This window comes from Oncorhynchus keta, chromosome 17 (genome assembly GCF_023373465.1).
Source record: "Oncorhynchus keta strain PuntledgeMale-10-30-2019 chromosome 17, Oket_V2, whole genome shotgun sequence".
NCBI lineage: Eukaryota > Metazoa > Chordata > Actinopteri > Salmoniformes > Salmonidae > Oncorhynchus > Oncorhynchus keta.
In genome coordinates this window covers 39,371,131-39,385,043 of record NC_068437.1, presented here as the reverse complement: position 1 = coordinate 39,385,043, position 13,913 = coordinate 39,371,131, and the positions used below count along the sequence as shown (strand labels likewise).

Sequence of the window (13,913 nt, the reverse complement as noted above, 5' to 3'; positions counted from 1 at the left end):
GCAGGTTGTGGAGTCGCACTGGAGTGTCTCCCTCCAGTTGTCAGATCCTCACCTTCTTGTCAATTTCCATTCTCCTCATTCTTCTCATTTCTAGAACAAATTTCATTTGTCTCTCTTTATCTTTTTGCTCCATTTCTAAACGGGCCAGCCTCACCTTCAGCCTAGCAGTCCTGTCTGAACGACCCGAAGATAAAGGATCGAGTCGTGGCAATGTAAAGGGGGTACGAGCAACCCCTTCCTCCGCCATGTCCTCCGACTTGGCATCGGAAGGTCTACCCATCTCTTCCTGAAGCCTCCCTCTCCTCATCTTTCAACTTTTAAAAAAATGTTTTAACCCGGATGAGCCTCCATTATGTTACGTACGCCTACAATGTATGACATCTAATTTTATTTTTTCACATGCTTCATAAACAACAGGAAACTGTAGGCTAACAGTGAAATGCTTACTTACGGGCATCTCCCAACAATTCTAAGAAAAATATAGAAAAATAATAACACAAAAAAGAAACCATGAGTAATGATAACATAGCTAAATACACGTGGTACCAGTACCGAGTCAATGTGCGGGGGTATGAGGTAATTGAGGTAGATATGTATAGTGCCTTCAGAAAGTATTCAAACCCCTTGACTTATTACACATTTTGTTGTGTTACAGCCTGAATTCAAAATGGATTAAATTGTTTTTTTCCCCTCACTCATATACCCTCGATACTCCATAATGACAAAGTGAAAACATGATTATAGATTTTTTTGCAAATGTATTGAAAATTAAATACAGATATCTCATTTACGTATATAAGTATTCACACCCCTGAGTCAATCAATACATGTTAGAATCACATTTGGCAGGGATTAGTCTCTACGGGCTTTGCACACCTGGATTGTACAATATTTGCACATTGTTCTTAAGAATTCTTCAAGCTGGTTCAAGTTGGTTGTTGATCATTGCTAGATGGCCATTTTCATGTCTTGCCATAGATATTCAAGCCAATCTAAGTCAAAACTGTAACTAGGCCACCCAGGAACATTCAGCGTTATCTTGGTAAACAACTCCAGTGTATATTTGGCCTTGTGTTTTAAGTTATTGTCCTGCTGAAAAGGTACATTTGTCTCCCAGTGTCTGGTGGAAAGCAGACTGAACCAAAATTTCCTCTTGGATTTTGCCTGTGCTTAGCTCTATTCCGTTTCTTTTTATCATGTTAAACACTTATTGCAGACATAGTGAATCATTCAGAACTACTGGTGCTCTCATGCATGGTTAAGTGTTGCTTGTCTCGAAGCGAGCATAAAAGGCATTGAGCACATTTGGTAGGCTCACGTCAATGGGCAGCCCGCTGCTGGGTTTCCCTTTGTAATCTGTGATAGTTTGCAAACCCTGCCACATCCAATGTAGTACGAATCGATCTTAGTCCTGTATTGACGCTTTGCCTGTTTGATGGCTAGTCGGAGGTCATAGAGGGATTTATTATAAGGATTCAGATTAGTGTCCCACTCCTTGAAACAGTTGGTGCAGAAATCCTTTGGTTGTGCAAACCCACAAACTTATCAGCTGTCTGGGTGGCTGGTCTCAGATGATCCCGTGAAAAAGCCGGATGTGGAAGTCCTGGGCTGGTTTGGTTACACGTGGCCTGGTGCTGTGAAGCCAGTTGGACGTACTGACAAGTTCTGTAAAATTATGTTGAATCGGCTTATGGTAGAGAAATTAACATTGAATTCTGTGGACATTCCTACAGTCTACATGCCAATTGCACGATCCCTCAAAACTTGAGATATCTGTGTCATTCTGTTGTTTGACAAAACTGCACATTTTAGAGTGCCATTTTATTGTCCCCAGCACAAGGTGCACCTGTGTGATGATCATTCTGTTTAATCAGCTTCTTGATATGGCACACCGGTCAGGTGGATGGATTATTTTGGCAAAGGAGAATTGCTAACTAATAGGAATGTAAACAAATTAGTGTACAACAGAAATAAGCTTTTTGTGCATATGGACAATTTATGGAATCTTTTATTTCAGCTCTTGAACCATGGGACCAACACTTGACATGTTCCATTTATATTTTTGTTCAGTGCATATTCAGTCAATAAAAATCAAGTTCCATTTAAGATTAATTTATTGAAACCGTAATATCAACAGGTTATATTACATTGTGGAACACAATCTCTAAAAAGGCAATAAGCTCAGCAGTGGCGCTTGTCTATGGCTGTGCAATGGCATAGCCTTGTTTTATTAATTTAGCAGACAAGGCGCTCTTGTTTCCTGAGCCCTTATCACAGTCAAGACACATCTGTTTTATGCAGAATTTTTTTCTGAATAAAACATTTGAGCTGTGTGAAGTGATGCACATCTCGTGCCCAGAACAGATATTTTCAAAGAGTGATCATTTGAAACGGTGCTCAATTTGGCCAAAATCAAACCAAAATCAACATACAGACATTGGATTTAGTTTATTCTGCCTGTTCTTTGTAATTTTCTAAATGGATGAACAATTCCACATTGAACACTGCATGGGGATGAATTACAGCCACAACATCTGTTTTGTGAGTAGGCATATGCTTAATGATTCTGATGAAAATACGCTCTTTGTCTTTATCAAACTAATGTTTTTACATATTTTCAGTGTGGAACCTATCTATGTTTAGCGGGGTTATAAACTAACAAATTCTAAATGGCCCTAGCAGATCGCAAAGTAGCTTAAAGCAGGTTTCCCATCACTGAGGCCCATTTTGGTTTATGCCCTGGCACTACACAGCTGATTTCAAATAATCAAAGCTTGATGAGATGGATATTTGAATAATCTGTGTAGTCCTAGGGCAAAAACCAAAACGTGCACCCAGTTGGGGCCAGTTTTAGGAAACCATGGCTTAAAGGGATACTTTGAGATATTGGCAATGAGCGCCCAGAGTCCGACAAACTTGTGGATACCATTTTTATTTCTCTGCGAGCAGTTTAAAGGAAGTTAGCACTAGCACTAGCGCAATTGCTAACTAATGTTAGTGCAATGACTGGAAGTCTATGGGTATCTGCTAGCACGCTAACAGATACACATAGGCTTCCAGTCATTGTGCTAACGCTAAACAACCTTTAACTTCCTTTTTACTGGACACAAAGACTTAAAAATGGTATCCACAAGTCCATCTGACTCTGGGGAAGTAGATAAACTATTGGATATAAGAGCAATGTCAACTCACCAACATTATGACCAGAAATACGACTTTCCCGAAGTGGATCCTCTGTTTGGCCCACCACCCAGGACAATGGATCGGATCCCAGCCGGCAACCCAAAACAACGGCGCCACAGAAGGGGGCAGACGGAGTGGTCTTCTGGTCAGGATCCGTAGACGTGCACATCGCGCACCGGTCCCGAGCATACTACTCACCAATATCCAGTCTCTTGACAACAAGGTAGACGAAATCCGAGCAAGGGTTGCCTTCCAGAGAGACATCAGAGAAGGTAACGTTCTTTGTTTCACGGAAACATGGCTCACTCGAGACTGAATCGGAGTCGGTACAGCCAACTGGTTTCGACACGCATCGTGCCGACAAAAACAAGCATCTCTCTGGTAAGAAGAAGGGCGGGGGTGTATGCCTTATGATTAACGAGACGTGGTGTGATAATAACAACATACAGGAACTCAAGTCCTTTTGTTCACCTAACTTAGAATTCCTCACAATCAAATGCCGACCGCATTATATACCAAGAGAATTCTCTTCGATCATAATCACAGTGGTGTATATTTTCCCCCCAAGCAGACACATCGACAGCCCTGAACAAACTTAATTTGACTCTATGTAAACTGGAAAACACATATCCTCAGGCTGCATTTATTGTATCTGGGAATTTTAACTAGGCAAATCTGAAAACAAGACTCCCTAAATTGTATCAGCATATCGATTGCGTGACCCGGGCTGGCAAAACGCTGGATCATTGTTATTCTAACTTCTGCAACGCATATAAGGCCCTCCCCCACCCTCCTTTCGGAAAAGCTGACCACGACTCAATTTTGTTGCTCCCAGCCTATAGACAGAAACTAAAACAGGAAGCACCCGTGCTCAGGTCTGTTCAACGCTGGTCCGACCAATCGGATTCCACGCTTCAAGATTGCTTCGATCACGTGGACTGGGATGTGTTCCGCATAGTGTCGAACAACAACATTAATGAATACGCTGATTCGGTGAGCAAGTTTATTAGCAAGTACGTCTGTGATGTTGTACCCACAGTGTCTATTAAAACATTCCCCAACCAGAAACCATGGATTGATGGCAGCATTCGTTCAAAACTGAAAGCGCAAAGCACTGCTTTTAATTAGGGCAAGGTGACCGGAAACATGACCGAATACAAACAGTGTAGCTATTCACTCCGCAAGGCAATCAAACAAGCTAAGCGTCAGTATAGAGACAAAGTAGAGTCGCAATTCAATGGCTCAGACATGAGAGGTATATGTTCAGAGTCTACAGTCAATCACGGACTACAAAATAAAAACCAGCCTCGTCACGGACCACAATGTCTTGCTCTCAGACAAACTAAACAACTTCTTTGCTCGCTTTGAGGACAATACAGTGCCACTGACACGGCCCACTACAGAAACCTGCGGGGTCTCCTTCACTGCAGCCAACGTGAGTAAAACATTTAAACAAGTTAACCCTTGCAAGGCTGCAGAGCCAGACGGCATCCCCAGCTGCGTCCTCAGAGCATGCGCAGACCAGCTGGCTGGTATGTTTACGGACATATTCAATCAATCCTTATCCCAGTCTGCTGTTCCCACATGCTTCAAGAGGGCCACCATTGTACCTGTTCCCAAGAAAGCTACGGTAACTAAGCTAAATGACTACCGCCCCGCCCCATAGCACTCACTTCCATCATCATGAAATGCTTTGAGAGACTAGTCAAGGACCATATCACCTCCACGCTGCCTGACACCCTAGACCCACTCCAATTTGCTTACCACCTCAAAAGGTCCACAGACGACACAATCGCAATCCCACTGCACACTCACCTAACCCATCTGGACAAGAGGAATACCTATGTAAGAATGCTGTTCATTGAATACAGCTCAGCATTTAACACCATATTACCCTCTAAACTCGTCATTAAGCTCGAGACCCTGGGTCTCGACCCCGCCCTGTGCAAATGGGTCCTGGACTTCCTGACGGGCCGCCCCCAGGTGGTGAGGGTAGGTAACAACATCTCCACCCTGCTGATCCTCAACACTGGGGCACACAAAGGTGCGTTCTCAGCCCCCTCCTGTACTCCCTGTTCACCCATGACTGCGTGGCCATGCACACCTCCAACTCAATCATCAAGTTTGCAGAAGACACTACAATGGTGGGGTTGACTACCAACAACGACAAGACGGCCTTCAGGGAGGAGGTGAGTGCACTCGGAGTGTGGTGTCAGGAAAATAACCTCACACTCAATGTCAACAAACAAAGGAGAGGATCGTGGACTTCAGGAAACAGCAGAGGGAGCAGCCCCCTATCCACATCGACAGGACAGTAGTGGAGAGGGTGGAAAGTTTTAAGTTCCTCTGCGTACTCATCACGGACAAACTGAAATGGTCCACCCACACTAACAGTGTGGTGAAGAAGGAGGCGCTACAAAGTATTAACTTAAGGGGGCTGAATCATTTTGCACACCCAATTTTTCAGTTTTTGATTTGTTAAAAAAGTTTGAAATATCCAATAAATGTTGTTCCACTTCATGATTGTGTCCCACTTGTTGTTGATTCTTCACAAAAAAATACAGTTTTATATCTTTATGTTTGAAGCCTGAAATGTGTCAAAAGGTCGCAAAGCCGAATACTTTCGCAAGGCACTGTATATACTGTACCCTATACCATCTACTGCATCTTGCCTCTGCCGTTCGGCCATCACTCATTCATATATTTTTATGTACATATTCTTATTCATTCCTTTACACTTGTGTGTATAAGGAAGTTGTTGTGAAATTGTTAGGTTAGATTACTTGTTAGATATTACTGCATGGTCGGAACTAGAAGCACAGGCATTTCGCTACACTCGCATTAACATCTGCTAACCATGTGTATGTGACAAATAACATTTGATTTGAATATCTCTGGTTAAAGATAAAGCATTGACATCTGTTTCGAGTACTCATGTCCATCCCTAGGTACCCCCTGAGTGTTTGCCTGTATGCAGGAGGATAGAGTTATGGTCAGATTTGCCAAAGGGAGAGCCTTGTATGTGTTTCTGTGTGTGGAATAAAGGTGATCTAGTTCTCTAGTTGCACAGGTGACATTCTGTTAAAAATTAGGTCAAGTTTCCTTGTAATAAAATCACTGTCCACAAGAAGCGCTGTTTCTGGATGGGCATTTTCTTGTTTGCTTATGGCCCTATACAGCTTGTTGTGTGTTGTTTTAATGCCAGCATCGGTTTGTGGTGGTAAATAGACAGCTAGTATGGTATACAGCTTACCATGAGGTATTCTAACTCAGGTGAGCCAAACTTGAGACTTCCTTAACATTAGAGATCATGCGCCAGCTGTTGTTAACAAAGACACACCCCTCCACCTCTTATCTTACCCGAGGCTGCCTTCTGATCTTGACGATGCATGGAAAAGCCAGCAAAATGTATATTATCCATGTCCTTGTTCAGCTACGACTCCGAGAAACATAGGATATTATAGTTCTTTAAGTCCCGTTGATAGGATAGTCTCGCCAGTTTGTTCTCTAGTGATTGTACGTTCGCCCACAAAACAGAGGGAAATGGCGGTCTAGATGCTCGCCGACATAGTCTTATCATGACACCACTTCACTTGTACCACATGCAGATGCAGCCAAGCAGACATCTAAACCAACTCAGGTGCTTAAGGGGGTCTTAGGAGGATATCTAAAGGTGGGGAGCCTTACCACACACTCCAGGTCCCCTGTGCCCTCTGGTGGCCCCCAGGACAGGCGATAGACAGAGTGGGCTCCTCTCCACCCAGTCCCTCCATCCATTAGCCACTCCAGAGCCCACGGTTATTACTGTCTGACCTCACACTGTAACTGGGAGGGGGGAATTTCAAACTGTGATTGCAGTAAGGTCAGGTTGGTCAGGTCAGTCAATCCTATTCCTCTGTTATAGAACACTGCGCATCAGTAGCTTTCCTGTGTATTATAACCCACATTCATTAGGTAGCAAATGGCAGAATACAGGGAGGGACAAGATGAACTTGACCAATAAGAAACACTTTTTGTTCTGTGTTGTAAAATGTTTTTCTACAGTGTACACTAAATGTAGTACATTTCTAAATCTTGATGATGTTGCTGTGCCATCTTTCAGTGAAAGGGAGTGTGTTTTTTCTAGATCTCTGTGTGCCGTTGAAATAAACAATGGGCTTATTTGATGACTAAAGGGCTGACACTGATATCTGATGGGGCACAATGTTGTGAGGTACGTCACGCCCCGTGGTGCAGAACCAGGGTGTTTGATGCACACGCACAGACGGACACACACACACAGACGGATAGACACACACACACACACTGGGGCCAATGTGTTCCCGATTAACTTGTGGAATCAGCTTTGTTAAACTGCCCTGCAGGATTTGGATAAGTGATTGTCATTGAATCTGCATAATTAGGAAATCATGGCGTCGGAATACAAATGCTCCAACTAACTCTCAACTCCACAGACGCTCCCTCTCCCCTGGCCTGGCAGTAAACCAAGCATGAATAATCATTAGGTACACCGGCACTACAGGCGGAAATAACACTGTTGCTGCATGCTACATATTTCATCCACAGTCTGGCGGAGAGTGTTGTGGTACTAGGCTACAGACACATTGAAAAGCTCTCTCTCTCTCTCTCTCTCTCTCTCTCTCTCTCTCAAGCCCATCTTACACAACAGGTCTGGCAGCTAGCGGCGTTTAGGCTTTATCAGTGGAGCAGAGAGCTGTGTTAGCTCTTAGCGCTCATTAGGGACATGTCATTCCCCTGGGGAACTGTGTGACGGCCAATGAGAAGTGACAGGAAGGCCAGACAATGGAGCCCCGTTTTTACAGGCTCTAGAATTGTCCCCAGACACACACACTCTTCACACAGGGCAGTGACTGGCCCTCTAACCACCGAACCACACACACATGGGCACACATGTACAAGCATGGACACACACATTGAGCACAACAGCAGTGTTTTAGGGACAGCGGGGTGTTTGTTCAGCGTAGTTATTGTTTAACAGTGTTAATGTTGACTCAGTCACTCTCAACATCCATACATACATCTAGGATGTAGTTCATCTTTGTGGTTTGTTTGGTGCAGTAACAAACACCAAACTCTTACATTCTCAGCCATGCTCTCCAAATAATCTCATAACCATAGCATAGTCTTGAATAACATGAGTTGCTGCACTCTGCTGGCATCAGTATGAATTGCATTTTGCTTCTTTTCTTGATTTTTTTTGGTGTCAAATGTGCTTTCAGTATTGACTCAATAGTATAGGAATGCAAGATTGTGTTATTTTCTCTGTTGTAGGATTCACCAGATTACACCAATGTCCAGGAGCTGAAATATCTTGACATGGTCATATCAGAAGCTCTGCGCCTCTACCCGCCTGGTTTCAGGTAAGAGCCTGACATTAGAATGATTCACAAGACAACTCTCTTATGTACTGTATATGACCATGTTTGGGCTTCCAAGTTGCGCAGCGGTCTGAGGCACTGCATCTCAGTACTTGAGGTGTCACTACAGACCCTGGTTTGATTCTGTATCACAACCGGCCGTGATTGGGTGTCCCATAGGGCGGCGCACAATCAGCCCAGCGTCATCCGGGTTAGGGTTTGGTCTGGGTAGGCCATCATTGTAAATAAGAATTTGTTCTTAACTGACTTGCCTAGTTAAATAAAATAAATGTCCCCCATGTTTCCATAGTTCATCATTTCATTATGTGTATTGTGGAAACTGAGCAACCATTTTGTTTCAGGTTTGCCCGTGAAGTTGACGAGGACTGCATGGTGAATGGACAGTTCCTACCCAAGGGAGCCACCCTGGAGATCCCTGCAGGCTATCTGCACTATGATCCAGAGTACTGGCCCGAGCCAGAGAAGTTCATCCCTGAGAGGTAGGCGGCAGTCAGTCTACTGTAGCTCAGTAATTAGGTTCCATTTCTATCAATCTAACATAGAGAAGTCGCAGCACAGCTACATTGTTACACAGCACAGCTACAGGACACTGTCATTGCCTCACATTATGTTAATGTTCTGTACATCATGGAGTGACAATATTGACACGTGATAATACAATACAGAAGTATAGTATCAGATTGTATTCCAATACTGACCACTGAGGCCTCTACTCTGCCATTCAGATTCACAGTGGAGGCCAAGGCCAGCAGACACCCGTTTGTGTACCTGCCGTTTGGGGCGGGGCCCCGCAGCTGTGTTGGCATGAGGCTGGCCCAGCTGGAGATCAAGATGGCCCTGGTGCATGTCTTCAGGAAGTTCAACATTGTGGCCTGCACAGACACCAAGGTGGGTTATTCCATATTCTCTAAAGAGTCTTAGAGTAGGAATGTTGATCTAGGATCAGGTCACCCCTGTCCATATAAGCATATTGATCTATGATCTAAAAAGCAAAACTGATCCGAGATCACCATTCATACTGAAACGGGCCCATATTTCTTATTTTGGCACTTATCCCAACCTCCATTTGTAAAGGTCATAATAAGATTGAAAATACAGAGTAACATGTATACAACCCAGTCTATGCTGTATCCTAGCTCTTTAACATGTTGCTCTTCTACATGTATGTTGCAGGTTCCTCTGGAGTTGAAGTCTCACACCACTCTCGGACCCAAGAATGGCATCTATGTGACAATCACTAAAAGAGAGATAGAGGGAGAACCGGCGACTCCCCCTGCAGGAGAATAGCTCTGTTCTGTATCTGCTTTCTAGAACGTAGTGTGATTTCTATGAAACAGATAAAATAAGCAGTCACTGGATGGATAATGTAAGGCTAAAAATAAAGTAACATTAACCTAGCCTGGTCCCAGATCTGTTTGTGCTGTCTTGCTAACCTCTATGGTTATTGTCACACTTTTGGCACTCCCTTTACATAAGAGAGTTGGCAATAAAGCACAAACAGATCTGAGACCAGGCTAGCATTAACCTCTTCTTTAACTTAAATATCTAAAAGTATTTGGTTAAATGTACTTAAGTATCAAAAGTAAAACATTTCAAATTCCTCATATTAAGCAAACCAGACGGTACCATTTTTATTTTATGAAAAAAAATACATGGATAGACAGGGCCACATTCCAACATGCAGACATCATTTACAAATGAAGCATGTGTGTTTAGTGAGTCCGCCAGATTAGAGGCAGTAGGGATGACCGTGAATTGCACTATTTTCCTGTTCTGCTAAGCTATCAAAATGTAACAAGTACTTTTGGGTGTCAGGGAAAGTGTGTGGAGTAAAGTACATTATTAAAAGTAAAAGTTGTCAAAAATAAGTAAGTAAATAAGTAAGTAAATAAGTACAGATACCCCCAAAAACTACTTCAGTAGTACTTTTTTACTTAAGTACTTTATGCAATTGCTTCCATGGTAAATTACAATTTGCACAGAAAAAGCGAGGTTGTGCCAGGGGCAGCTCACCTTTTTAATCAGCCAATGTACTGGATGGAGGTCAAGCCCTCCAAGAGGTCCCTGCCAATGGCACAATGATCGCCACGGTGATTCTGCAGGACTAGAGAGAGGGGGAGGAGAAGCATGCTGGGGGAACTGTGAGCTGGTGGGAGGGGGAAAACTGTGACAAACTTCTTATAGCAAAAGAACAACATTCCTTGAAATCTGTATAAATTCATGTTGATATCTATTATTACTGAAGTCACTGCAGGACTGCATTAAAGGGAAGGATCAATTCATAGTATAATGTATGTTAGAACATGCCCATTAACTATTAAAGGGATAGTTCATTAAAATTAAAAATATATAATATTGGTTTCCCTGTAAGTAGTCTATGGATAAGACCATCCATGCTTTAGTTGGGTTTACCTGTCCACTGTCTCCAAATGCTATGCAATTACCTTGTCCATAGACTTTTTACAGGGTAAAGTAATCAGAATGTTTTTGTCATTTGGATGGACTATCCCTTTAAGGATTTGTATTGTCTCTCCCAACAGCTATGGCTGGAAAGTGAGTCTTTGCAAGCATCCTCGCAATTATCCATCATAATAGTGTAGGCATTGACTAAATGTTATAGGACCTCCCCCTCACAGATTTCCAAATCTTTCATCTTTAAAATGAAGCTGATTTACATGAAGGTAATACTAATAAGATCACGACTCCATGAGAGCGGAAATCAATATCAGCTCACTCCATTTCTCATTTCCTCTTTAAGTTGAAAAGCTCTGATGTTACTGTGTATGATTTCTTTAACAAGAACAAGGAACACACCAGGCAGGTCCAAGATACTGTTGTGAAGAAGTTTAAAGCCGCATTTGGATACAAAAATATTTCCCAAGCTTTAAACATCCCAAGGAGCACTGTGCAAGCGATAATATTGAAATGGAAGGAGTATCAGACCACTGCAAATCTACCAAGACCTGGCCCTCCCTCTAAACTTTCAGCTCATACAAGGAGAAGACTGATCAGAGATGCAGCCAAGAGGCCCATGATCACTCTGGATGAACTGCAGAGATCTACAGCTGAGGTGGGAGACTCTGTCCATAGGACAACAATCAGTCGTATATTGCACAAATCTGGCCTTTATGGAAGAGTGGCAAGAAGAAAGCCATCTCTCAAAGATATCCATAAACAGTGTCGTTTAAAGTTTGCCACAAGCCACCTGGGAGACACACCAAACATGTGGAAGAAGGTGCTCTGTTCAGATGAAACCAAAATTGAACTTTTTGGCAACAATGCAAAACGTTATGTTTGGCGTAAAAGCAACACAGCCCATCACCCTGAACACACCATCCCCACTGTCAAACATGGTGGTGGCAGCATCATGGTTTGGGCCTGCTTTTCTTCAGCAGGGACAGGGAAGATGGTTAAAATTGATGGGAAGATGGATGGAGCCAAATACAGGACCATTCTGGAAGAAAACCTGATGGAGTCTGCAAAACACCTGAGACTGGGACGGAGATTTGTCTTCCAACAAGACAATGATCCAAAACATAAAGCAAAATCTACAATGGAATGGTTCAAAAATAAACATATCCAGGTGTTAGAATGGCCAAGTCAAAGTCCAGACCTGAATCCAATCGAGAATCTGTGGAAAGAACTGAAAACTGCTGTTCACAAATGCTCTCCATCCAACCTCACTGAGCTCGAGCTGTTTTGCAAGGAGGAATGGGGAAAAATTTCAGTCTCTCGATGTGCAAAACTGATAGACATACCCCAAGCGACTTACAGCTGTAATCGCAGCAAAAGGTGGCACTACAAAGTATTAACTTAATAATAATAATAACTTAAGGGGGCTGAATAATTTTGCACGCCCAATTTTTCAGTTTTTGATTTGTTAAAAAAGTTTGAAATATCCAATAAATGTCGTTCCACTTCATGATTGTGTCCCACTTGTTGATTCATCACAAAAAATACAGTTTTATATCTTTATGTTTGAAGCCTGAAATGTGGCAAAAGGTCGCAAAGTTCAAGGGGGCCGAATACTTTCGCAAGGCACTGTATACTGTGTGGGCATGGGTTCAAATCTGATCCCGTGCCCTTCTGACTCACATCTCTCTCCTTAATTTCCTGTTCTCGCCATTGTACCATCAACCAATAAAATATGTGGGAGTGGGACTGCCACACGACTTTAAAAAATGAAATATATAAAAAGAGCTCGATCCTCTGCAACCGTTGTGCCATGTTATGCATGACTTACTGAAAAGGAAAGTAAAACAGCTTAGTGCTGGATCAATTCCAATCGCCGAAGTTCAGCGCTATAGTGTGATTTAAATGTAAAAGGTCATTTCCGATTAAGCCGGCATATGCAGCATTTACTGTGAATGCAAATCAAATTTTATTGATCACATAGACATGGTTAGCAGATGTTACACTCGCAGTGTAGCGAAATGCTTGTGCTTCTAGGTTCGACAGTGCAGTAATATCTAACAATTCCACAACTACCTAATACACACAAATCTAAAGGGATGGAATAAGAATATATACACATACAAATATATGGATGAGCGATGACCGAGCGGCATAGGCAAGATGCAACAGATGGTATAAAATACAGTATATACACATATGAGTAATGCAAGATATGTAAACATTAAAGTGGCATTATTAATGACTAGTGATCCATTTATTAAAGAGGCCAATGATTTCAAGTCTGTATGTAGACAGCAGCCTCTGTGTTAATGATGGCCAAAATGCAGCCTCAGGATATATGGTTTCCAGTTTACATATAGTCCAGTGAAGTTCTTTGAGGGCCGTTGTGGTATCAGCTTGAGGGAGAATATACACGACTGTGACAATAACTGACGAGAATTCTCTTGGGAGATAAGATGGCCAGCATTTGCTTGTGAGGAATTCTAGGTCAGGTGAACAAAAGGACTTGAGTTCCTGTATGTTGTTACGATTACATCATGAAACATACACCCCGCCCTTCTTCCCTGAGAGATGTTTAAAAAAAATTAAGAATCCCGGTGGCTGTACTGACTCCAACATATCCCGAGAGAGCCATGTTTCAGTGGAACAGTATGTTACAATCCATGATGTCTCTCCGGAAAGCAACCTTTGCCTTAATTTTGTCTACCTTGTTATCTAGAGACTGGACATTGGCGAGTAATATACTCGGAAGCGGTGGGTGGTGTGCAAGCCTCCAAAGTCTGACCAGGAGGCCGCTCAGTCTACCTCTTCTGCGGCAACGTTATTTTGGGTCGGTCTCTGGGATCATATCAAATGCCCTACCTAGGTGGTGGTGCGAAACAAAGGATCCGCGTCGGGAAAGTCGTATTCCTGATT

General features: G+C 42.8%; 1 protein-coding gene across 3 annotated transcripts in view; it reads left to right on the top strand.

Moving 5' to 3' along the window:
• tbxas1 (thromboxane A synthase 1 (platelet)) overlaps positions 1 to 12,504 on the top strand; it is a 165,952-nt gene extending 153,448 nt beyond the window's left edge. For all 3 annotated transcript variants that reach the window (XM_052466012.1, XM_052466013.1, XM_052466014.1), the window contains exons 11-14: positions 8,476 to 8,564; positions 8,924 to 9,061; positions 9,308 to 9,470; positions 9,756 to 12,504. In XM_052466012.1, the coding sequence (XP_052321972.1) occupies positions 8,476 to 8,564; positions 8,924 to 9,061; positions 9,308 to 9,470; positions 9,756 to 9,869 (504 nt within the window). In that variant the 3' untranslated portion in view covers positions 9,870 to 12,504. The remainder of the gene's footprint in view (positions 1 to 8,475; positions 8,565 to 8,923; positions 9,062 to 9,307; positions 9,471 to 9,755) is intronic.
• The last annotated feature ends 1,409 nt before the right edge of the window (positions 12,505 to 13,913 follow it).